The 27,541-nt window shown below is 41.8% G+C and overlaps 1 protein-coding gene across 4 annotated transcripts in view; it reads right to left on the bottom strand.

Annotated features, from left to right (window-relative positions):
* VAV3 (vav guanine nucleotide exchange factor 3) overlaps window positions 1–27,541 on the bottom strand; it is a 404,596-nt gene that overhangs the window by 280,901 nt on the left and 96,154 nt on the right. For all 4 annotated transcript variants that reach the window (XM_089300258.1, XM_089300260.1, XM_089300257.1 and 1 more), the window contains exon 2: window positions 23,560–23,676. In XM_089300258.1, coding sequence (XP_089156384.1) covers window positions 23,560–23,676 — 117 coding nt within the window. The remainder of the gene's footprint in view (window positions 1–23,559; window positions 23,677–27,541) is intronic.

Raw genomic sequence — 27,541 nt, 5'->3', positions numbered from 1 at the left:
GTCCATTAGATTTGAAGAACATGCATTTTATCAACTGACATTTTCCTATCACATATTCATGTCAGACATTTTTCTGAAGAGTTGACATTCAGAATTTAAGTATTTTGAACTTCCCAGAAACTGTACAATATAAATTAACTAACTTGATTTTTAGTGAGGAAACTGAGTATTCTCCTTTTTTTTTTATTAATTCATTTAAATGATTAATGAGATTCTGACTGCCTTGAGATTTTTGTCATACTTCCTGCCTATAACCACTTGGATCAAAATTTCAAAAGTTAATAAACTTTCAGAACTGTAAATGTAGGCACCAAAGAGAAACTAGCTATGAAAGTAAAAATTGTCTTGGTATTACTAAATTGCTAATGTATTACTTTTATTCTTTTTAGGCAATAAATAAATCACTACCTAATGGGTATTAAAGTATGTAATAATAGGTAGTATTCCTATTAGAAGTCCTAATGTAAGTTAAATATGAATTTTATTGAAACTTATGACTGTATTGGTATGTTTTCAATGGCAATGAAAGGGTGATTTTAGCAACAATGGAAGATACTAAGTGTGAATCCATTTCAGTGCAAGAATTTCAATTCCTGTTTCACTGTCAGACTCTAATGGGTATTGTTTTGTTTTGTTTTTGGCAAATCAAAGATTTTAACTTTTTTCTGTAACAAAACTAACAGATTTTCTCATAAAATATTCAGAATGAATTTTAAAAGCAAGGGGAACATTAGTGAATGATTGTGCCTGGTTCTCGTCTCGGAAAAAGAACTGACAACTCTACCAAAGACTTGGCTGGGCCTCCCAAAGTGGGAAGGCTGATTCCCAGAGATCAGCTGAGGCCAGAGACAGATGGCAGGAGGGAGCTGTATGGACTGCATGGAGATTTTTCAAGAGCAGAGGGGGAGACATTGACTGTACTACTGAAAAGACACAAATCAGGGAAAGAATTTCTGTATCAAACAAACAGCATATGCTAACAGCATGGATTTAGAAAATGTCCTGGACAAACTATACTACCCTGGCTCTGTGATGAAGAAATAGGATTATAAAAATTTTTATAATTTTTAAAATTTTTATTTATTTGAAAGAGAGACAAAAGGAATGGTGGAAGAAAGAGAAATGTCTTCCATTTTATATGTATATGTAATCTTCTATCTTCTATAAATATAATAAAAATATGATGAAATTTAACAATTTTTAAAGTAGACATGTAAATAGTCTTTATAGTGGTCTTTTTTTTATGTCTTGCTTTTTCTATAGTAGTTTTCTAAAATTACAAGGTTTCCCATTTAATTGTTTTCAAATTACATAGACTTTCAGGCTAGCTCATAAGCTCATTTTTTGGACTAACTTGGTTTTTTCTCCATTTCACAACAGCGAGAGAGAAATGTAATCCTCAGACTGATATGATGGTGGCTGTTCCTTTAAATGGCTTCTATTTCTTTTAATTTTAAATTTCTTAAATTTCCTGTTTTCTATGTGTCTTGATTAGACACATAGACTTTTTCTTTCTTTTTCTGAAATTTTATTTAAGGTATACAAATTTCATGCATTTCCACATATACGAATTTAGAAACATAGTGATTCTTTCCGTCTTACCCTCCCTTCTGCCCACACTCCTACCCTTCTTTCTCCCCTAACACCCTCAATGTATCTGAAGGATTGTTCCATAGAAAATTTAGAAGTTGACTCTACATGGCATTGATTAAAAAAGAAAGAAAGAAAAACAAACAAAACTTAGGAAAACATATTATGATTTGCCATGGTGATAATTTTCTAAATAATTTGTTACTCTAGAACTGGATCCATAATTGGAACTGCTGCTACTTAGGAAATTTCCCTATTATCACTAGGAATCACTCAGCCATTACAGAGGGGTTTCAACTGTGAATCCAAAACAGTGAAGGAAAATATATACATATATATGCTTGATTGCTTATTCATATACCTAAATATCTACATATTTATGAAAATCTTGGCGGCAATTTATTGACTGAAATCCAAGTTACAACAAAGGAGAAAATACTCCAGCAATTTTTTGGAAAGCCAAAGATAAATAATCATCTCTTCCTATCATCATTATATTTACAGTAGTTTTGCTAAAATGCCATGAAATTTAAAATTAGTAACATTAGTATTATTAATATAATAAGAAATCATACCTTATTTTTAGGCAGACAATACAATTTTTCTATTGCTTCTTCACAAAACCTAAGGCTATTAGAAAAACATCAGCAAGGATTGCATGAAAGATTCATTGTTAAACTTTGTAGAAATAAGGAGCAGAGGTAATTCTAGATCGAAGTTAACCTTTTACACATGTTTTTATTTATACCCAATCCATATCCAATGCTATCAATCATTGTCAAAATTTGACAGACTGACCAATAAGAATGATGTTCTATGTCCTCCCATATCATAATACAACCTTCTAGAGTCACCTTCTAGAGTCACTTCTTATCTACTGTGCAGCTACTTTAAAAAGACAACTTATAGAAAAGATTTAGTCAACATCTATAAGGTACCTCTCTCAGAAGCAGCAAAGGAGGAGAGCAGCAAGGTAAAGCCCACACCTATGGTGACCAAGAACACTTTCTGCAAAATTAATTAGGTGCATGCACACTCCCATGGGAAATATTCTAGAAGACTTGACTGCCATTCATTCTGCCCAATCTAACGATGTCTGACTCTCTGTACACTGACCTGTCCTCACACTATTGGTCCTCATCCATTACGTTGATTCAATAAGACTTTCACATCCAAATGGCATTATAATTGGCACCAAGGCAAACCAGAGAAGGGCATGATCAACTGTTTCTCCATTGGTGCTCTGCAAGATACAAGCACTATAGGGGAAAACAAAGGACCTAGAACTCAGCTCTACCTAGAGGAAGACCATGTGGCCAGATTCTACAAAATGGCCAGTGAGTACCAAACACAGTTTCCTGTAGTTGTTTGGAGCTTACAGCACTCCTGGAACATGCTTCCTGTGTCTAATCCTGTACAAGTGAGAACATTCATCCAGTTCTACCCCGTATCAGCCTTCTCACTGAGCGTGGGAAGTAAATGCCATTACTTCTTTATTCCTACAGATACACCATCAAGCCACTGGGGGTGGGGGGAGCATGAAATAAATATGGAAAATGCCATCCTCCCTATCTAAAGGATCCTGTTGATAGGAAATAAATACACAGGCCCAGCAGGGAAAGGACTAAAGACCCAGAGCTCTGCATCACTGAGGCTGTGCCGACAAGTAAATTGGCTATTAAAAATCGTGCACTGGAGTTAACCAATTCTCCTTGTGGATTTCTCATCCATCATAATCACAATAATTTATTGAAAGCAAATTAGACCCAATAAACTCCATATGTAATTTGGATAAAGTACATTTTATCTTATCTTTAAACCACTGTGACAGGGTTAAGGATCTCTGAACTCAGCTGAAATGGGATAATGGCCCATAAGCTCAGGCTGGGAAACAGAATATGACACTTAAAAGCATGTATTTGCCATATCCTTGGAAACAGACATAAATGTTCCTTGAAAGTATCCTTCAACACAAAGTAAATATTTCCATCTAATGAAATCTCTAGAGGCCAGCATTGTGACACAGTGAGCTGAGCTGCTGCCTGCAGCCCTGATATGCCATATCAGAGCATCCACTCAAGTCCAGGCCACTCCACTTCCTATCTAGCCCCACGCCAGTGGAGGAGGGCCCAAGTACTCTGACCTCTCCACTCACCTGGGAAACCCAGATGGAGTTCCTGGTCCTTGGCTTTGGCCTGGCCCAGTCCTGATCTTTTTAGATATTTGTGGAATAAACCAGCAGATGGAGGATACTCTACATTAAAATAAATAGACATATCTTTTTTTTTAAAAAAAAAAAAAGCAAAAGTTTAAGTATTATCATTGATCCTGTTTCCCCTAGAAAATTAGAAAGTACAAAAAAAAAAGCCCACACAAATAATTTTTAAAAAGAATGTAAGTAAAAATTAGAATGGCCCAATATAGTAAAAATCTTTGAAAAATTAGACAAAATACTTACTGCATTGCAGATTATATCTATGGAAAATTAGTGTAAAGGGAATTATCTTAACTACAAAAACCAATGTCAAATGTGCAACTGCTCCATTATTTTCCCTTGCGGTGTTCTTCAGTCATCCAGGAATCACCATTCTCTCTTCTGTCCCCCTTACTTTCTCACTGCCCGTATTAATTCCTCAACAGTCAAGGTGCAGCCCCACCTCCTTGCTATGGTTCTAGTAACGGTCTGCAATGCTTCAGTTTCATCTCTGGGCTTCTAGCAATTGATATTACACCTGTCCTTTCCAGCCTCCTCAGCTGACAAAGCGCTTAGCTCCAGTACACAGCAAGTCATCTCATGCAGGTCTGTGGAGAAGCACTTACTAGTCTTTTGTCAGAGTCGATGGGGGCCCTGCAAGAAGGCCCAAGGACCCTCACACCCTGGCTCCAATCTCTGCTGCGCACCAAGATCCAGCTATCCTGAGCTGCATCAAACACAGGCTACAGGCTGCTATCTGCCAAACCCCAACATCCCATGTGGACTCCCACTCTTTAGCCTCCTCTATGACTAGCCCCTTCCTGCAGGGTGCTTTCTCCCTGCTACTTAGAAGCAGGGCTGTAAAGCCATTAAGAAAATGGCCCACGATGACAGAACAGAAATTACCCACATTCCACTGCCTATTTGCTATGCTTTCTTTTCATCTATCTGAGCCTAAGATTCTTCACTCATAAATTGGGGATAGTAACATAAGAAGAAAAAGAAAATTAGTATAAAATATGTAACCAGTAGCAGCACGCTTCCCACTTTTCGGTCCAGATTGAGCATATGGGTAAAATTCAAGTAAAATGGCATTTCACGGTACCCTTGTTAATCATATCTGAGGAGAGCTGATCCCTTTATCCTGTGTTCTTCAACTTGGGTGACTTTACAGAGGTCAATTACTGCACTTAGAAAAGTGTGATAGAACTGTTATTTAGTTAGTTATATCCTGTGTAACATGTGGAATTTAAGAGAAGATTAAAGGCACCTTTTGTTTTAAAAGCCTCTTTGAACAGCTTCTATGTAATCTTTTTTTTAACTTTTTTTTTTTTTTTTGACAGGCAGAGTGGACAGTGAGAGAGAGAAGGAGAGAGAAAAGTCTTTCTTTTCCATTGGTTCACCCCCCAATGGCCGCTGCGGCCCGCACACTGCGCTGATCCGAAGCCAGGAGCCAGGTGCTTCCTCCTGGCCTCCCATGTGAGGGCAGGGCCCAAGGACTTGGGCCATCCTCCACTGCACTCCCGGGCCACAGCAGAGAGCTGGACTGGAACAGGAGCAACCGGGACAGAATCCGGCACCCCAACTAGGAATAGAACCTGGGTTGCCGGCGCCGCAGGTGGAGGATTAGCCTATTGAGCCACGGTGCCGGCTTTTAACTTTTATTTAACAAATATAAATTTCCAAACTACAGTTTATGTATTACAGTAGTTCCCCCCACCATAACTTCCTTCCCATCCACAACCCTCCCATCTCCCGCTCCCTCTCCCATTCCATTCACATCATGATTCATTTTCAATTATCTTTATATACAGAGGATCAATTTAGTATATATTAAGTAAAGATTTCAACACCCACATAGAAACACAAAGTGTAAAGTACTGTTTCAGTACTAGTTATAGCATTAATTCACATTGGACAACACATTAAGGACAGAGATCCTACATGAGGAGTAAGTGCACAGTGACTCCTGTTGTTGACTTAACAAATTGACACTCTTGTTTATGGCGTCAGCAATCACCCTAGGCTCTTGTCATGAGTTGCCAAGGGTTATATTCAGGTTTCAAAGGAATCTCCAAACTGACTTCCATAGTGGCTTTACCAGTTTGCATTCCCACCAACAGTGGGTTAGTGTCCCTTTCTCCCCACATCCTCGCATCTGTTGTTGGTAGATTTCTGTATGTGAGCCATTCTAACTGGGGTGAGGAATCCCTAGAGCATATGTAAACAATCTTAAGGAAAAAATGAAGTTCAGATAAGTCATCATGGAACAGCAACCAGGACAGAATCCAGTGCCCCAACTGGGACTAGAACCCGGGGTGCTGGTGCCACAGGCAGAGGATTAGCCAAGTGAGCCATGGCGCCGGCCAGGTTTTTGTTTTTGTTTTTTTGTTTTGTTTTGTTTTGTTTTTTTTTTAAGATTTATTTATTTCTATTGAAAGGCAGAGTTACAGACACAGAGAGAGACAGAGACAGAGAGAGGTCTTCCATCTGCTGGTTTACTCTCCAAATGGCCACAATGGCCAGTACTGGGCCAATCTGGAGCCAGGAGCTTCTTTGGGGTCTCCCACGTGGGCACAGGGGCCCAAGCACTTGGACCATCTTCTACTCCTTTCCCAGGGTATCAAAAGGGACCTGGGAGGGAAGTGGAGCAGCCAGGACTCAAACCAGCAACCCATAGAGGATGCTGGCTCCACAGGTGGATGCTTAACCTACTGTATCACAGCACTGGCCCCTATGCGTATAAGTTAAAAATCATAAATTATATGTATACATGTTTATAAAGCCTCAATAAGTTACTAGTCACTAAGTGTATAGATATGTAGATGAAGGCTCTTCAAAAAATGTATAGAAAGTAAATGCTATGAAAAAATTATGTGGGATTTGGAAACAATTTTTGCACCCAAATAAACTCATTCCATTTTTCCATAAACTTTTTGAAGTACTATTGTATTATACCTTGGTATTTTTATAAAACTGTACCTAAATGCATTTTTATTTACATGTATAGTAGAAATCTCAAAGAGAAATTCAAAATTAAGAAAAACGAAAACTACATAGATTCACTGCATGGTCAGTGGCGGAACCTTTCGAACCACAAAGGGAAGTTAATTGCAGTTCCCAAACTAGATTTCTGGGAACACCACCAGGGGGAATGAAAATTCACAACAGGGACATCCCATGTCATGCTTTTAACTCTGCAGTGCACCGTGACGTCTTGTGCATCTGCAGAAGTTCACAATTCTATAATATCACTGAAAAGAAAGCAGACTTGGGCTCAAAGGGAATGCCTACGCTGAGTGCTTTCATTGAGGACTGTACAACTAAGAATTACCCAAGCAAAACACTGCTTTCTGAAATGGCAAGATTGCACACCACATGTACCAGTAAATGGCATTATGGAATCAGAAGGGATTTCAAAGTGGAAGACACTGAGAACAAGTTAAAGGACTATCCCGGGGCATCTACTGGAAGAGGCAGGACTAGCCTCTATTTACAATGTGTTTTTTTTTATTTATTCATAATTTAATTAACGGTGCAGTAGTGCTGGTAGCCTCCTCTCCCTGGGTCTTCAGTAGGTCATGGCGGCTTTTCTCACCATCGAGGCTGGAACAGCTAGCTCCCATTCCTCATCACTTTATTTCCTCAGTGGCACTGGCTCTAATTCTGTGTCATGCTTCACCTGTTTTGCTTACTCAACTCTGATGGTACCTTGAGGGTACAATCATCTTCCACATCTCTTAAGACATACATGGGTCTGGCGCAGCGGCTCACTTGGTTAATCCTCCGCCTGCGGCGCTGGCATCCCATATGGGCATCAGGTTCTAGTCCTGGTTGCTCCTCTTCCTGTCCAGCTCTCTGCTGTGGCCTGGGAAAGCAGTGGAGGATGGCCCAGGTGCTTGGGCCCCTGCACCTGCATGAGAGACCAGGAAGAAGCACCTGGATCCTGGCTTCGGATTGGCGCAGCGCCGGCCATCGCGGCCATTTGGGGAGTGAACCAATGGAGGGAAGACCTTTCTCTCTCTCTCTCTCTCACTGTCTATAACTCTACCTGTCAAATAAAAAAAAAATGAGGTATATGGGATAGAAGCATTTTTGGAATGAAGGAATGATGGGTAAACTACAGAAGTACCTCCTTACCCACAGGGGATACACTCTAAGACCCCTGTGGACACCTGATATTGCAAGTAATACCAAACCCTATATTTTCCCAAATCTAGGTAACCCTTCTTCTTTTCAGGAAATGGGTTGGTGTCACTTGTTTCAGGGCATCCCAGGTTCAGCACTGTCTGATGTAACACATTGCTGTCAATCAGAACACGTTTTCTGCTCATGTCCTCCATTCACAAATTTAACACCTTTTCTTTCTAAACTGTGCACTGGCGACCATTACGCTGGTCCCCTTTGTACTTTGCATGGTTTCAGTTACGCATGGTCAACCAAGGTCTGAAAAGATTAAATTTCCAAGTCCAGAAGTAATTATTAAGCTCTGAATTGAGTGCCATTCTGAGTATCTGCTTTATGCCATCCTGGGACGTGAACCATCCCTTTGTCTCCAGCATACCCACACTGTTACACTACCTACCCATTAGTCATTTGGTAGCTGACTCAGTTATCAGACTGTCAAAGTATTATATAACTCAGTGCTTATGTTCAAATAACCCTGATTTTACTTAATAAAGGCACCAAAGCCCAAGAGTACTGATGCTGGCAATTTGGATATTGCCATAGAGGAGCCATGAAGTGTTTTCTTTCCATGAAAAGATGACAGCTCTTGACTAAATAAGAAAAAAAAATCATACACTAAATTTGCTAAAATCTATGGCAAGGGGCCCGCACTGTGGCATAGTAGCTATCCCACATGGACACCAGTTCGAGTACTGACTGATCCACTTCCAAATTAGCTCAATACTAATGCTCCTGGGAAAGCTGCAGAGGATAACCCAGGTGCTTGAGCCCCTGAACCCACATGATAGACCAGGAAGAAGCTCCTGGCTTCAGATCAGCCCAACTGCACTGGTTGTAGCCACCTGAGGAGTGATACAGTAGATGGAAGAAATCTTTTTCTCTAATCCTGCCTTTCAACTAAATAAATAAATCTTTTTTTAAAAAAATCTATGGCCAAACAAATCTATCCATGAAATTGTGAAGAAAAAAGAAACTGATGCTAGTTCTTTTGTCACACCTCATGCTACAAAGTTTCAGCCACATGTATAAGTGTTATTTAAGATGGAAAATCTGAGTATGTACATAAAAGAAAAAAACATAGAACAGATAGGGTTCAGTACTATCTCAGCCATCAGTTGGCATGCTAGAAATTAGCACTACAATGCCATGATAAGTCAATCTGATAACTAAGGCACCTACTAAATAACTAATGGGCAGGTAGTGCATACAGCATGAGTACACTGGCTGCAAGGATTTATGTCCCAGGCAGGATAGAGCAATACTATATAAGACTGCATCACACTACTCAAAATGGTACTCAACTTCAAACTCAAGTTGTTTATTTCTGGAATTTTCCATTTGATATTTTTGGAGCACAGTTGACTGCAGGTAACTAAAGCTACAGCAAGTAACACCACAGATGACAGGGGGACTACTGTACTCATAAGTTACTACTGACTGAACCCTTATCCTCTACTTCACACTGCGTTAACTGCTTTACCCACAGAATCCGACCCACACTCCTTGCTACAATCCTATTAAGTAGAAATAACAATTAGGGCCATTATATAAACTAAAAATTAGATTCTGAGAGGCCGAGTCACTTTACCACAGACATGAAGCTGGGGAGAGAGTTATGTGAAACTTAGTTTTACTTGAATCAAGATCTTAAAATGACCTAAGAAAGAAAGTTGGATTAATGTTCAAGGTCAAGTTACTGTGAAATGGAGCAAAAGGACCAAGATTCCAGTTGGAACTGAAGGAATAAGCAGAGACACGTGGGCAAAGCAGACACACACAGGACCCGGAAGATTCAATACACCAAAGAACCAACTAAACCTAGAGCTCTGGATGAAGCACACATTCTGGGATGGGGTTGAGATACAGGGGTTAAGCTGCCATTTAGGACACCTGCATCCCATATGAGTGCCTCCTTGGAGTTCTACCTCCACTTCTAATCCAGCTTCCTGCCAATTTGTACCCTGGGTAGCAGCAGCCGATAAGATAGCTCAAGTACTTGGTTCCCTGCCACCCACATGAGAGACTCAGATGGAGTTCAATGCTCTTGGCTTGAGCCCAGCCCAGTCCTGGATATTGTAGGCTTTGGGGGAATTAAAAAACAGGTATTGTTTGTCTGTCTATTTCTCCCTCCCTCCCCTTCTCTCACCACTTTGGCTTTCAAAAAAAATGAAAACCAAAATAAGTAAAAACACACATTCTCAGGTTTGAAACAATGTGTGTATGTGATCTTGAACAAAGTCACTATGATAAGGGGCTGGCTATGGGATAGGAATAGGAAGGAAGGGACACAGACACAGGAAACTTTTTTTTTTAAAGATTTTATTTACTTTGAAAGTCAGAGTTACACAGAGAGAAGGAAAGGCAGAGAGAGGGAGGGAGAGAGGGAGAGGGAGAGAGAGGGAGGGAGGGAGGGAGAAAGCGGTCTTCCATCCACTGGTTCACTCCTCAATTGGCCACAATGACCGGAGCAGCATTGATCCAAAGCCAGGAGCCAGGAGCTTCCTCTGGGTCTCCCACGTGGGTGCAGGGGCCCAAGGGCTTGGTTCATCTTCTACTGCTTTCCCAGGCCATAGCAAAGAGCTGGATCAGAAGTGGAGCATCCAGAGGCCAGCACCAGGGCTCAATAGGCTAATCCTCCACCTGTAGCACCGGCACCCTGGGTTCTAGTCCCAGTCGGGGCGTTGGAGTCTGTCCCGGTTGCTCCTCTTCCAGTCCAGCTCTCTGCTGTGGCCCGGGAAGGCAGTGGAGGATGGCCTAAGTGCTTGGGCCCTGCACCCTCATGGAAGACCAGGAGAAGCACCTGGCTCCTGGCTTTGGATCAGCACGGTGCGCCAGCCACAGTGTGCCAGCTGCAGCAGCCATTGCGGGGTGAACCAAGGGAAAAAAGGAAGACCTCTCTCTTTCTCTCTCTCACTGTCCACTCTGCCTGTCAAAAACAATAAAAAAAACAAAAACAAAAAACAAACAAAAAAAAAAAACCTAGGAGTAAAAAGATAAGATTTGCACTTCTGGAAGGTACTGTAATAGTTTGGAGTCATTCAAAATGGAGACAAGGGGACACTTAGAACACTATTTCAATCATCCCTGTGAGGAGGGTCCTTACAGTAAGGGAAAAAAAACAAGGTTACAGAAAGGGCAATTCTAACTGTTCAGTTACTGGCAGTAGGAATAAACAAACAGCTTTACTGAAATAGAAATAAGTTTGAAGAGTAAATAAAAAGTGGTTCAGAGAGCAGGCATTTTGTTTGCGGCTTAGATGCCCAAATACCATATTGCAGTACCCAGGTTCAATTCCCGGATCAAGCTCCTGGCTCCAGCTTCCTGCCAAAGCAGACCCTGGGGGGAAGCGGGAACAGTCATGTATTGGAGCTGCTGCCAGCCACATGAGATAGCTATATTGCATTCTCAGCTCACAGATTCAGTCCAGCACAGCACCAGCCATTTACAGAGTGAATCAGCAGATGGAAACTGGATCCGAGTCTGCCTGTCATATAAATACAATCTTTAGTAATAGCAAAAAACAAAGTTCTGTTTTGTCCACAGTTAGTTTGAAACAATCTAATACCTAACAGCTAATCATATGCATATTTTAGAAATTCTGAATTAAATAGAAGTTTGATTTCCTTACTGTAAGACTTTCAAGTGCCTTCCTATGCTCTATCTAAAAATATATGAACAAGAACATTTTTCCCTAAGCTTTCTATTAACATTTCTTAGGAGAATAAGTTTCATTGCAAAATACTAGTCCAGAAGTTTTCAACTGCATTTAGGTTAGAGAAGAGTAAAAAAATTTTTGGTCTCAAAAATAATTAGAAAGTGAAATTGAATGATCACTAAGGTATAAAGAATAATCTTTGCATGGCAAAAGCATTAGAGTTCTCTAGAATAAGGTAAGAATGAGAAAATCTCCTAGCAGTAAGTGAAATAGATGTAGAAGTTGCTACAAAGGTCAGCTCTATCCAAAGACAAAAGAGAGGAACAGTGTTAATGATGCAGAAATTTTATTAACAGACAACCAGACACATATATTAGGGAAGGCTAGAAAGCTATTTCCTCCTTCTCTACTTAAATATACACAAACCAAGCCATGGAACAAACTTTCTTTGTCCAGGGAGGAATCATTCTAGTGCTCTCCCTTGGTTATGTAAATAAAAGCAAACCTCCCACTGCTAGGAGGACAAAGCACAGAGGCCTTTGTGGGCTGAGGGAGGCTGACTCCCGACACCACCCCATGGTTAGGCCAAGCCTGCTCTAGGCTGGAAGTTGGCTGATTGGCAGGAAAAGTCCAGAGCCTTCTGAGAAAATTGAGACCAGAGATCCCAAATGTTACCCAGAATCTAAAAGTCGTACAACACAGGATTTGAATACGGAGGCCCTAACTCAAACATGCAGGAAGGATATAAGGAGACCCTGAACAGAATTCACTGGAAAGCCAGGAAAATTGTCTCCCTAGGCTCAACACATAGGTTACAATGTTATAGGGGTGGATTAAAAACTGGTTTGCCTAGTATGGGGCTGTGAGGGACTAGAACTATAGGAGCACGCCAGCACCAGAAAACTAAGTTCTCCCAGGAACCATAGGAAACCAGTCTTCCACAGTTCCATGCAAGCAGATCATCAACTGGAGATCAAATTCCTTGTGTTTTGAAGCAGGACTGATCAGGACCCTGCACAATGCACAGACACCACAGATTCTTTAATAGTGTAGGGTGTGAAATGTTGAACCTCTAGTAACAGTAGGAATTCAAACAATTAACTCTAAAAGGATTACATTTACAAGGCAAGATATCATTCCTTGTTACACGGGTGTTGATCACTGTGCATGTACTACACAATACAAACAGATCCTTCAAACTATACCAAGGTGAGGTTCTTGGGGCTACCTGCAACCAGGAGACTTTGGTTGGAAACATGTTCTTGTGACCAAGAAAGCCAGGAAGAAAATTCCAAGAAAATAATCCATCCTGCATAGGTTCTTTAAAAGGTGAGCTTCCCAGTACCTGCAGGGACTGGAAGCACAGAAGCAGTACATGGAGATTAACCAGTAAACCAGATACAAAATGCTGAGAGGTCAGCCTGGCCGAACAGCACAGGCTGGCCAGGAGGGGACTCTTGTACCCCTGCCTCCATGCACACTGAGGTGTCGAAGTCTGGTTAGAAAGGATGACAACTGAAAACATACAAAGTATAGCATGCTACCTGAACTTAAAATGCAAGGAATTATAGGCCTGACAGAATTCTGTGCTGACAGAGTCCAGCACTGTGACACAGCAGGTTAAGCCAGCACCTGCAATGCCGACATCCCGTATGCGCACTGGTTTGAGCCGTAGCTGCACCACTTTCGATCCAACTTTCTTCTAATGTGCCTGGGGAAGCAGCAGAGGATGGCCCAAGCACTTGGACCCCTGCTCCTAGGTGAAAGAACCAGATAGAGCTCCTGGCTCTGTTAGGGGCAGGCAGACAGAATTAAACTGATTAGGTTTGTGAGCTGGAGGCCACGCCTTCACCCTCCCTCTGTGTGAGCTCATGCCCCTACCTGCCCTCACCTGTATGCCCACCTGCCAATAAGACAACGTAACCACTGCCCTTTGGAAGTGAATAAAAGGCCTGGAGAGCCTGCACCCCCTCCCTTGTCCTGGACCTTTGGGTGTGCGACCCTTTGGCCGCCTCTCTGGCTCAGCTTTCCTGTCTGCACTATGCTACCTGTGGCTGCTCCTAACTATATATTTTGCTCCATGTAGCTCCTGGCCTGCTCTCTGCCTGGTATGGACCCAACTTACATTTCTAGACTTCCTTCTCCCCCAAATAAAGCCTTCATTTTCCTGTGTATTTCTCTTTCTAAATAAATGCTAAAACCTTACCATGTCGCCTGTTTTATTTGAGCTGATATTCAGAATTCTTATCTGAATAGACAGCAATGACCCTCAACATTAAAATTATTAATAAAGCTGGCCCATTTCAGTTCCTGGCTTCGGATCAGCCCAACTCCGGCTGTTGCAGCCATTTGTGGAGTGAACCAGCAGGTGGAAGACCTCTCTGCCTCTCCCTCTCTCTGTAACTCTGCCTTTCAAAAACATAAAAGAAATCTTAGAAGAAAAAAAAAAGAAATCTGCGCTGACAATATAAAGACTGCTTCACACCATCAGTTCTCTGCTCATAAGCCATTTCAGGAAGGAAAAAAATGCATGAATGCCTCCTGTGATACACAGTATAGACAGATGTGAATTTGTTACACAAACCAGTTAAAAGTCCCTTTCTACTTTAACAATGTACTCCTTCGTTTTCTCAGCAAGCTGAAATTTATTTTTAAGTGGCAATGTATCTAAAGTGCTAAGAGACCAAACCAGCCCCCATCCTGAATCTACTCTGATTTAGTGTCTAATTTAGTTCAGATCCCAAGGGGGAGAAAGTTTTAATGAGCTTAACAGTATCAACCACTCTCAGTGTAAACTTCACTGCAGATCCATCAACCACAATATCTATGCAAAAAAAAAAAAAAGGCAAATGAAACATTCTTACCATAAAAGCCAAGGGAAACGTAAGTTATAAGGAACAATATGTGCATAAACCCATACACACACTCATGGATTGTAATCTTCCTAGTAATCTGAGCCACAAACAATCAAACAAAATAAACTTCATTTCAAGAAAGTGCCACAACAATTCTCTTTTTCAATTCTACAGATAGCCACTTTCAGATCTTTGATTGATCTGTATTTACTCAAACTACTAGTCCCAGACTGGATCTAAATTCACTCACTCAAACATTTATTAAGCAAAAACCCAGACCTTTTAATAAATTGAGCCTATTTTCACAACAATCTTTTCTGGTAGGAATGATTATACCACCTCCAGAGAAAGGACTAGGGATCAAAGGGTCAGGGGGCAACTCTGAACTCACAGAGAATTCTGCAGGGTTTTCTGACCTTAGACCATTTTGAACCAATGAGTTAACTCTAAGCCTTATTCATCTCCAAACGAATGAGTTAGAAGGTGCTTTAATTCCTTTCTACCCTGTGGAGTGTGAATTTTTGGGTTTTTGCTTGTTTATTTTTGTTAAGATTTGTTGATTAAAAAGGCAGAGTGACAGAGAGAAAGGGAGAGACAGAGACAGATTTCCATCTGCTGGTTCACTCCCCAGATACCCGCAGCAGCCAGGATGAAGCCAGGAAATCCATCCGGGACTCCCACACTGATGGCAGAGGTCCAAGTACTGGGATCACCATCCGCTGCCTTCCCAGGCACATCAGCAGCAAAGCAGAGCAGCCAGGGCTCAAATCAGCACTGCACAAGCAGTGGCTTAATCTTCTACACCACAATCCTGGCCCCTTTACCCTGTGGCTTTAAAGTCATTTTCAAAAAAAAAAAAAAAAAAAAATCATTCTGTATAGCCCCAAAATATAGACACAGCTGGGGGTCTCAGGAGGAGAGGAGTTCTCAGGCTGCAGAGTAATTCCAGCCTGTTTCCCAGATCCTGCAAAGACAAGGACATGGAAAGGAGCCTGATTTTTGAGAGTCTTATAAATCTAAAGATCTACAATATTCCTTGAATCAATGGTAAAGAAAAGACAGACCACAAAACAAGGACATTACTTCAACTATTTTTAAAATGTTTATCTGAAAGGTAAAACAATAGAAAGAGAATGAAAGAGGCAAGAGACCCTCCATCTACTGGTCTGTCCTCCAAATGTCTGCAACAAGCAAGGATGGGCCAGCCTGAAGCCAGAACCTGGAACTCAGTGTGAGTCTTCCACATGGGTGGCAGGGACCCAACTACTCAAGCCATCATCTGCTGCGTCCCAGGATGCATCAGGAAGAAGCTAGGTCAGAGGCAGAGGTGCAACTAGGACCCAGACACTCCAATACGGGGTGTGGGCATCCCAAGCAACAGCTTAACACGCTGCAACACAACGCCCACCTCTTTTCATTTACATGCTGTGAAACACAGAGGTTCTAGCACTCTGCCTTCCCATCTACTCTTCGTTATATCCTAGAAGATATAAAGCCAAACAAATGGTCTCCAAGTTGCATGGAACTTGGATAGCACATAAAATAAAATTAACATATCTACAGGGCCTGAAATCATCCAACAAATGAAACACTTAAATTACCCTCATTCTTGGACGAGAGAACAAAAATTGGCTCAAAAGTGAAAAAACAAAGAATGCATTGGCTTACGTCACGGCAAAACCAGATACATGTACTTAGCTTGGGGCACAGCTTGATTCCATGCCCGTCCTCAGCTCTAGATCTCTGAACTTGGTCCATTTTGAAATTCCATGTGGTACCCAGATGGCTATGTCTTCTCCAAGCCTCTCAGACTGACATCTTTATACTTCTAAACCAGAGGACAGTAAAACAAAACTGCCCCTGCAAATGACCCAAGACATCAAACAGTCCCAGCTGAGTGACCCACGCCATCCCGAACCCATCACTACAGCCAAAGGCATGGGGAGTCTGCACTGATTAAACATCTAAACCATACTAAGAAAAAGGAAAAGACGGCTTCTCAAAGTAGATCATGGGCCACACAGGAGGGAGGAAAGATGGATAAGCAGAATTAAATAAATTGGTGCTATCTCACATTATACAGAACAAGTTATTTCCTAATTTCAGCCCTGTTGTGGTAGAAAGGGTAAAGGCACTGTCTGTGATGCCAGCATCCCATATGGGTGCCGGTTTGTGTCTCAGCTGCTCCACTTCCCATCCTGCTCCCTGTCAACAGCCTGGGAAAAATGTGAAAAATGCCCCCAAGTGCTTGAGCCCCTGCCACGCCATGCGTGACCCAGAAGAGGCTCCTGGCTCCTGACTTTTTTGGCCTGGTCCAGCCCTGACTGTTCTGGTCATCTGGGGAATGAAATAGCAAATGGAAGATCTTTCTCTCTGTGTCTCCACTTCTCTCTTTATCTCTGACTTTCAAAAATAATAAATAAATATTTTAAAATATATTAATTTTTGCACTTAACTCAAAATTCAACCCCTAAGTTTACCTTTATGTCTCAAACCTATTAAAAACAAATGATAGTGAATATAGTAGCAATAAGAATAGCTAATATTTATTGAGTATACTTACCCCTTGGATCTAGACCCTCTGTTAAGCACAGTACATGCACAATTTCACTTAATACTGTCCTAATATCAATTTGTAGATGCAGAAACTGAGGCTCAGCCCAATATCATTCAGTAACGAAAACAACCAGGATTCAAAACCAAGATACAACTGAGAAGCCAAGTTCTTAAGTAAAACACAATTCTCTCTCAATAATGATCTTACCAAGTCCCAGACCCCTGAAGCTGACTATCTGAACTCCTTTTGACAGCACCTGTCCTGAATCTTAACATGTCAAAACTATGCTATAACTATTCAAATCAGCTGGAACGACCTTCAGCCAAGGATGATTCTCTTCAAGAAAACGTATCACCTTACACTGGCAAGGTGCTTTATAATACTTGAAACAACGGACATGAAGTCTGTGAGTAGCAGGAAGCAGGTGCCTGCCCCCAGAGTCACCAGGGGAAGGTGTCACTCCTATCACTCACTTCGCTGGACAACAGCAGCAGCCTTGTTTCTATTACTCACTGGAAATGGTCTCATTACAGAAAAATCCCATGTGCTTCTGCACTGCAAATGTGCCGACAGACAGGTCAGTAGGAAATGCTTCCAAAGAGCAAAACATTCACCAGAGCAGAGTAACAGAAAATTCTTCAAAGGCAGCAGGGAAGTGAGCAAATTTACAGATCCTGTTGTAATGCCCAAAAGGTAATATATCTTCTAATTTCTTTTTAAAAATGTTTATTTTCACCTACTTAAAAAGGCACATTGACAGGGCAGAGTGGGACAGAGAAAGAGACAGAGAGATGTACTACCCACTGGTTCATTCTCCAAATGTCTGCAACAGCTGGTGCATCCGGCCAAAGCCGGAGCCAGGAACGCCCTCTAGGTCTCCCATATAGATGGCAGCCATCATCTTTGGCCTCCCAGGGTGCATGGCAAGAAGCTGGATAGAAAGCAGAGCAGACAATTCTCAAACCAGCACTCCCATATGAGATGTAGGTGTGCCAAGGTGCTTGCTACAACACCCACCTCCAACTAGTGATTTCTCACATTATAAAATTATAAAATACTTTTTTAAATTGCATAATCCAAGCAAAGCAAATAGCAAAAATTTACTTATTTTGTCACCAGCAAGTCAGAAAAGGCTGCATCTTTTTATATTTATCTTTATTTGAAAGGCAGAGTTACAGGGATGGGGTAGTGGGGGAGAAGGAGAGGGAGAGAGAGGGAGAAGGAGAGAGGGGGAGAGGGAGAGAGGGAGAGAGGAAGGGAGAAGGGGAGAGGGGGAGAGGGGGAAATGGGGAGAGGGGGAGAAGGAGAAGGAGAGGGGGAGAGGGGGAGAGATTTTCATCTACTGATTCACTCCTCAAATGACAGCAATGGCCAGTTCTGGGCCAGGGCAAAACCAGGAGACCAGGAGCTTCATCCAGGTCTCCCACTTGGGTGCAGAGGCCCAAGCGCACAGGCCATCTTTCAGTGTTTTCCCAGACTCATTAGCAGGGAGCTGGATTGGAGGGGAGCAGCCAAGACACGAATTGGCACCCATATGGTATGCCAGTATTGCAGGTGGCAGCTTTACCAGTCCCCTTCATCTTTCTTTAAGGTAAGAATTTAAATGATTTTTCAAAACATAAACCCAAAGTCAGGCAGGAGCTGTGAGGGTTCTTAAAAGGGTATCCAGACTCCCCCATTAGGGAGCAGGGACAAGCCCCAGCCATCCAAGACAAGCCTGCCTCTCTTTCAGGAACCTCTGGCAGCACTGAACAACCCTGAGAGGTCCACCTCAAGGCCTCTGCCAACTCCTAAGTGAATTCAAGTACTAAGCTCATTCCTCATCTCTGTATGATCTTTAAAAAAAAAAAAAAAAGAAAAAAGAAAGAAAGAAAAGTATAGAAAACATGCAAGCTATCCTCATTATTGTTGGTATTGAATCCATTAGAAGCGCAGTAAATTAACACGGAATGAAGAACTCCTATCAGTAAATAAGGGTAACAATACTGGAAAGCGAAGTTTCCATAAGCCTTTCTAAAGTGTCCAAGAGTGGGTTTGTCACCATTCTATAAAAGAATCAGCACATTTCTGGTAACATTTATTTTCCGGGATTTTCCTCATTTCCAATAGAAAACATCCTTATCAAGCCTCTGATTCAAGAGTTTTCCTGAGGCCAAAACTGAGGGAAAGCTTGGGCAAAGATTAAGAAATAAAACACAACAACAGAAAGGGGGGGAGGGACAGTGTAGCTAGAACTTGATCACGTGTGAATACACATGAATCTGTGAGATGTTCGTCTGTTGAGAATTACTAATTGTAATCATTGTTACACTGCAGACTCATAAGTAGTACCTGAAATCTTACCGCTCTTGTAAAAGTTCAACTATAACTAGACACCAAGTGACACATCACTTGTGCTTTTTAATTTTGTACATCCCTGGGGCCAGCGCTGTGATGTAATGGGTAAAGCCGCTGCCTGTAGTGCCTGTAGTCCCAGCTGCTGCTCTTCCGATCCAGCTCTCTGCTGTGGCCTGGGAAAGCAGCAGAAGATGGCCCAAGTCCTTGGGCCCCTGCACCCATGTTGGAGACCTGGAAGAAGCTCCTGGCTGTGGATTGGTGCAGCTCCAGACATTGCAGTCATCTGGGGCGTGAACCAGCAGATAGAAGACCCCCCCACAGCCCCCCCCCTTTCTCTTTCTGTGTAACTCTGACTTTCAAGTTAATAAATAAATCTTTAAAAAAATTTTGTACATCCCTTTGGTCTCTCCTATGAGTCCATCCTTTTCCGTGACCATCCACACAGTGAGACACAAAATAGCAGACAAGAAAAGCAATGTCAGAAGTCAGAGACCTCAACTCCAGATCCTGTTCTTATTCTCTCAATAAGACTTTAAAACCACTATCTAACCTCTCCTGTTTTAGTTTGCTAATCTGCACAGCAGGAATGCTTGCTTGTTGCCTTTACAAGACTGTTATGAGAATCAAGTGAGGTCAATAATATTGAGCACTCTGAAAACTTCAAAATGTCACAAAAATATTAGGTTCTACTATTTCAATTAACATAATCCTAGGCAAAAAGGTACTAAATTTACATAAATTCTAGATTAATGTGCAAACACACATATTTTTCAGCTTCACTTGACAAAATTTAAATCCTAAGAGGAGGAAATAAACTAATTTGCCCATATCCCATTGAAACTTATAGTCATGCAGCATGGGCAGTGGTTAGTTTGCTGTTTAGGACATTCACATCCCATATCAGAGTGCCTAAGTTTGCGTATTGTCTCCTGATACCAGCTTCCTGCTAATGTGCACCTGGAAGGCAACAGTGCTTGGGTCATGGCCACCCAGGTGGGACACCCATATTGAGTGCCTTGGTCCTGGTTTTGGTCAGACACAGTCTCGGCTGTTATGGGCATTTGGGGAGTGAACTGATGGATGGAAGGCATCTTTCTCTCTCTCTTCCTCTATCCCTCTCCATCTCCCTCTCTGCCTTTCAAATAAATAATTTTTAAAATGGTTCTGTTCACAATACCAGAACTTATTTTGTATCTGAAACAACACTGTTCAAAATTTTTCAACTAAAAACTTTTAAACTGCATAAATTATACCAGTTCCATCACATACAGGCTAATAAATCATAAACACAGGCAAGAATGCCACAAATAGATAATAGAACTGAGAAGACTGTGTCAGTATTTCCAAAGCACCTGGGACACTGCAGCCACAGGTAATGGAACAGTGATCAAGAATCAGCCAGATCTGGGATCAGACCATTGCTCCAGTCCCTATGAGATCTGTGACTTGGGGTGCAGATTTTCTCATCTGTACAGTGGCATAAATAATGCTGTCTACCTCTTAAGGTTATGAAACATTATTTTTTCTTTTTCTTTTTTTGACTGGCAGAGTACAGAGAGAGACAGAAAGAAAGGTCTTCCTTCCATTGGGCCACCCCTCAAAAGGCTGCTACAGCTGGAGCTCTGCCAATCCGAAGCCAGGAGTCAGGTGCTTCCTTCTGGTCTCCCATGCGAGTGCAGGGTCCAAGGACTTGGGCCATCCTCCACTGCCTTCCCAGGCCACAGCAGAGAGCTGGACTAGAAGAGGAGCAACCAGGACAGAACCAGCGCCCCGACTGGGACGAGAACCTGAAGTGCCGGCGCCACAGGCAGAGGATTAGCCTAGTGAGCCACGGCACTGGCCCAAGGTTATGAAACGTTATTAAGTAATACACACACGAAGACTGAAATGATACTTCCACATCCTAGGTATGCAAGAAGTGGTGGCATTGGTGGTTTTACCTAGAATGCATCATGTCTAATAGTGGCAGCATTGGTAACTTACGAAGTGGTATCACAAATTCTTTAATTTTTAGCACTTTCTTAAGTACAAATTCTGTTCTGAGAGATGAAAACAGCAAAAATATACATGATTTTAAAACAGCAAGTAGAGGTTGTAGTTCTAAACCATAATGCCAAGTCTAATTCTTCAGACTTACAAATGCCAAAATATTTTAAGTAGTCAGAAGTATATTCATACATTTTATTCCTTTATATTCAATTTCTTGTAATTTCTTGTAATTTCATCTCTCCTACAGAGCTGCCATTGTCAAGTCAATATGACACACATTATTCCACTAGAACAAAGCCATGCATTTTAAAGTATTCATATCACCTCCCAATATTTATTAACAGAATGTCTTGCAAATTTGAATGTAGACTAGTACTTTCTTAATGAGTTTTAAACACAAAAATCTTTTCACTTCCCCGATTCTTTTTCACTTTTCAATTCCCTAAAAAAGAAAGTGAAAAAAAAAAGAAAATCAAAGGTTAGAGAAAGCAATGGGCTCAGGGAAGGATCAGAGAAAAGTAAGAACAGGAGCATCCCTGGCACTGCTTTAGGACCAACAGCATAGAAAAGCATCCACCTCACCGGGGCTTCTGTTGGATTTCTCTTCATTCTGCAGCCATAGACAAATGTGCTGCCCTTTCCTGGCTAAGTCTTGGCTTCTAGTTCCTTGCACTGATTATCATATTTTATCCTCCATCTTTTTTTTTTTTTTTTTTCGGACCTCAGGACAGTTAAATCACAGCTTGCCAGAGTTAAAAGAGATCTCAGAAACCACACTCTGACATCTATTTCCTTTTGCAGCCTTCCAGGTGAGCAGGCAATCTGATGGCTAAAGAGGCCTGTGACCTTTAGAAGGTCACACAGTGACTCTGGATCAAAACCAAGCAGAGAACCCAGGACGTGGCCCTTCCCGCACAGAGCCGTTTCAGCATCTACATTTTTATGTTTCTGTCTCGCATTTGTGCTCTTCTTCCCTCTGCCAAGCACGCCACACCCTTGCTTGGTTTTCACTGTATAACCAAAATATTACCTCTTTCCAATCAAATAAAGTGTCACTCTCAAACTGCCTTGTGTTACAGCAACAGCACCTGAGTTACAAGAGTAAGGACAGGCAGGCGCCACAGCTCACTAGGCTAATCCTCTGCCTGCGGCACCGGCACCCCGGGTTCTAGTCCTGGTTGGGGCGCCGGATTCTTTCCCGGTTGCTCCTCTTCCAGTCCAGCTCTCTGTTGTGGCCTGGGAGTGCAGTGGAGGATGGCCCAAGTGCTTGGGCCCTGCACCCCATGGGAGACCAAAAGGAAGCACCTGGCTCCTGACTTCGGATCAACTCAGTACACCGGCCGTAGTGGCCATTTGGGGGGTGAACCAATGGAAGGAAGACCTTTCTGTCTAACTCTGCCTGTCCAAAAAAAAAAAAAAAAAAGTAAGAACAAACTTCTCCACATAGTAGGTGTTTTCTTTCTTTTGTGATGACTTTCGTAATGCAACTATGTCAGCAGGGGCTGAAGTCAAGTCAGCTGAATTACCTGACTCCTTCATGATTGCTTACTTGTCTAAAGCTTAAACTAATGCCCCATCACTTCACAAGAAATGCCCATGATGTTTGAAACGATGATTTCTTTCACCTAACACATATGCATTTAGTGTACATACAAGTAGTAATAGTAAATATTAAAATTTCCATAAAGAAATTACATAGAAATAAAAAAATATGATTTCTAAATAGAAATGACTTAACAATCTTAAGCATTTCAAGTTGTCATTTCAGTTGTCAACACTGAGAAAGGGGGAAGAGAGGCTGAAATTTCTCAACTTCCAAAAATTAGGTGCCTTCCAGATACAGAAAATACTGGAGGGAAAAACAGTGGTCCTCAGGAGAGCCAGGGAGCCAGCTAAGTCAGAGAGGACGGTAGTCCCAGCCTAGGGGATAGCCGGCAGGAAAAATCTGCACTGCACAAAAAGATTTCCCTTCCACTGCTTCAACTCCAAAGCAATCCTATCTCATTTGGAAAGCTGCTGCTGTTTATCTGGTTGTTGTTACCATTGGATGTTGTTTTTGTGTGTTGCTAAGCCAGCTGGGTATGAAATTTAGCCATATTATACAGACAGGTGATCTACTTACATCACATCCTCCAATTTAAGGAATTCGATAAAATATTCTCCAATCAAAATATAAAAAAATAAATGCACTTACTTTTCCAAAATCACGAACATCAAACAGGTCAAATGCTTCAAAGAGTTCGCTTTTCCTCATTCCAAATGTCTCGCAACAAGCCGTGAGGAACGTCCTTATGTTCTTCAGACAGAGAAACTGAGGGATGGGAAACAGTCATTAGTATAGAGAGAATGATGCTGAATGCTTTCTCTCCTCCGTCACACTCACACCGTTATCCAGGTAAGGACGAGGCAGGCAGCCCTTGAGGCTGCTTCCAATTGCTCCTGTAGCAGTACTGACTGAACAGCCACTCTCAGGCCAGGAGATCCAGCAAGGACACAGCAGACCAAACCTCCACCCTCAGGAAACTTCCATTCTAACATGGGAAGACAGAAGGGAACAAGTGCAGCAACAGACACCAAAAAGATAAGGACAACAGAGAAGAATAAAGCAAGCGGCGGACAGGAAGGAAGGAGGAGTGTGTATTTCAGACACAAATTTGGGAGTATTAGTATAGAGAATGCTTAACCTTGAGATGGGCGGAGAGGAGAGGAGTGGACCTAGGACCAGGAAACTACATCAGGAAAGGAGGAGCAGCCACAAAGGAGTCTGAAAAAGAGTGACCAGTGAGGAGGGTGAGAAAACAGGAGAGTGGGCTTCCAGGAAGCCAAATAAAGCCAAGTGTTTCTAGGTGGAGGGAGTAGTAAACTACGTCAGACACAAGTAAGATTTATATCAAGTACTGTCCCTGGAATCTGGCAGTGTGAGGGTCACGGCAAAAGCAGGTTCTGCGTGGGGGACCAGGGTAAAAGGTTGCTAGAAGTAGGTTCCAGATACAATGGGAGAAGAGGAAATGAGAATAGGATGTAGAGTCTTGAGTTTAACTGCAAAGAGAAACAAAGAAATAAAACTTAAGGAAGGGCTTTTTAGAACAATGGCAGATATTGTAACATGTATTTTTTAAAAGATTTATTTATTTGAAAGGCAGAGTTACAGAGAGAGACAGAGAGATCAAGAGATCGAGAGAGATCGAGAGAGAGAGAGATCTTCCACTTGCTTGTTTACTCCCAGTATGGTCACAACTGCCAAGGGTGGGCCAGCAGAAGCCAGGAGCTTCTCCCAGGTCTCCCACATGTGTGCAGGGGCCCAAACACTTGAGCCGTCTTCCACTGCTTTCCCAGGCCATTAGGAGGGAGCTGGATCTGAAGTGGGGCAGCCAGAGCACGGATCTGGCCCACATGGGATGCCAGTGTCAGAGTCCATGGCTTTACCTATATGTCACAATGCCAGTCCCTTAACATGTATTTCTATGGGAATAACATGATAAAGAAGGAAAAGTTAGTCACAGAAGAGAAGAGCAATTACTCAGACCAATTACTTGAATAGGCAAAGGGTGGGGGACCAGGTATTCCTGTGCAGAGCTGACCTCAGGGAGCATGATCAGCTATGCACTCTACCAGGAGGGACAGGAAGAAAGAATACGATTGACAATTGAAAAACACAAACATCGAAATCTACTCTCAGTGTCTAAGACTCAGATCCACCTAAGTAAGATACAGAATACCCTCAAAGTGAATTAATTCTTTCTGGAAATGTCAGTTGTAACACCACACATATGCCAAAACTTAAATCAGGGTGACTTATATGAATTACACAAGAAAATTAGGCTTTTTTTTTTTAAAAAAAAAAAAGGAAAATCCTTAACCTCTGATAACAATCAGCAACATATCAGCCAATTACTGAACATTAGCTCTTCTTTTGAGCCCTGTGTCAATGTTTTTTGTGTTTTATCTCAGTTTTTAAAATTTGTATAAAGTACATTTTACTTTCTCTATATTCGAAACATAGAAGCTTTTCAAAAGCTTAACTTAAACACAGTTTTACCCTTTACAGAAATCATTCTCAAGACCTAAATATTTCAGGAGGGTTAAAAACCACACGGGAAGCATCATAAACCCTTTGAAATACAAAGGCAGCAGCCAATCACCACATGCAGCTACTTTCACTTTAAAAAATTCATGAGGGACCTTTACAACACAGAATCACTCTGCATGTAGCTCTTCCACATAGACTTACTCACTCACAGATTAAAAGCCGTGCATTTTGCCAAGACAGACAATAATTACTCTCTCGGGGATTATGCAACTGCTCTCTTGCAATATTTTTTACATAATTAAGTGCCCCACTCATAGCTCACCAAGGAACAAAGCATAATTGCACATGCCACCCTCTGAAGGTTTCTCACCAATCTCAAATTTTCCCCATGTGAAGGAAAAATGGCAATCAGGTTCCACTAACGTGCTTTGATCATTAATTCAGAAAAGCAAATATTACTACTGAAAATAAGAACAGTATGTAATCTAGTCTCCACTGCGTACACAGAGGAAAAAGTTCAACGCAGGCCTTTCCTTAACTTCTTGTCCCTTAACTAGTTCAGTTCTACTAAATTTAACAAATAAGTACTGGATTTGAAAAATGTCATTGTAGGTGCTCGCTTTTCCAGGCAGTCCTCATACTCGATTACCCCTTTATGTATATTATTTCTCCAGTCAGTAGTTTTAAATGATTTCAATGCTACATATACTAGAAATGCTAAAAATGAATAACACAAGGTTAGGCCTCAAATTTCTCTTTTAAGTTTATCAGGAGATTTTCACACTGCTCCAAAATTCAGCTAATATCACTAGGCTCACACGTCACTCCATGCTCACAGTGTTGAGGGACAAGGGAAGTAAGTTGTGTACAATAACAACTCCAAACATGCAACCACTACAACACGGGCCATACATGCTACTCCGTGTATCCCTTTATCTTTATTTATAAAATTTATTTTGTTGAGCCATTTCAAAGTAAGTTGCAAACACAGCACTGCACTCCTAAATAATGTCTCTCCTAGGAACAAGAATATTTTCCTACATATCTACAATACTATTATCATAGCTAAGAAAATTAACAATAATTTCACATTAATCTAACAGCCATTCTATATTTTCAAATTTCTTCAAATGCGTACCAATGCCTTTTTGCACTATTTTCCCCCAGTCTAAGATCCAGTTAAGTTTTATCCATTGTATCTGATTATTTAATCTTTGCATTATCTTTTAATCTCCTAACCCTTCTGAGTTTTTTTTTTCTAACTGATAGCCACATTTTGAAGAGTGCAGGCAGGCTGTCTTATGAAAATCCCCATTCTGCATTTGTTTGCCTTATATCTTTTTTAGACAGGCAGAGTGGACAGTGAGAGAGAGAGACAGAGAGAAAGGTCTTCCTTTGCCGTTGGTTCACCCTCCAATGGCCGCCATGGCCGGCGCGCTGCGGCCGGCGCACCGCACTGATCTGAAGGCAGGAGCCAGGCTGGTCTCCCATGGGGTGCAGGGCCCAAGTACTTGGGCCATCCTCCACTGCACTCCCTGGCCACAGCAGAGAGCTGGCCTGGAAGAGGGGCAACCAGGACAGAATCCAGCGCCCCGACCAGGACTAGAACCTGGTGTGCCAGCGCCGCAAGGCGGAGGATTAGCATAGTTGAGCCGCGGTACCAGCCATGTTTGCCTTATATCATTAAACTTGTTCTTCCAACTCTTATTTCCTAAAAATCAAATCTTATATTTCCTGATTCTAGATCCAAGTTCAAAAGTTTTGACAAAAATAACTCATAAGACTTCTGTATTTCATAATGTCACAAAGACACAAAACATTAGATTGTTCCATTATGGGCAATGCAATTGTAAAGGTGGATGTCCCCCTTACATTCATAACCTGGGGATGCAAATGCAGTATCATGTGGTCATTCTGCTCCCCAGTCATCTTTCACAATGGGTATAACATCCATTGATTATCCTGCCTTAAACTGTTTTATTGGGACTGCAAATAGCATTTTTTTCTAATTTAATTATTCATTCCACATTTATTAGCTGGTATTCTTTTCTGAAAAAGGGTTTTCCTGCCCTTACGCTCTCCCTCCACCTTTTTGTGTTTATGCAATAATCAACTGCCAGGGTAGGCATTCAGCCCAGCAGTTAAG

This window comes from Oryctolagus cuniculus, chromosome 7 (genome assembly GCF_051225735.1).
Source record: "Oryctolagus cuniculus isolate XC-2025 breed Fujian yellow rabbit chromosome 7, ASM5122573v1, whole genome shotgun sequence".
NCBI lineage: Eukaryota > Metazoa > Chordata > Mammalia > Lagomorpha > Leporidae > Oryctolagus > Oryctolagus cuniculus.
Note: the sequence above shows the minus strand (reverse complement) of the source record. Positions and strands in the feature narration are given on the sequence as shown.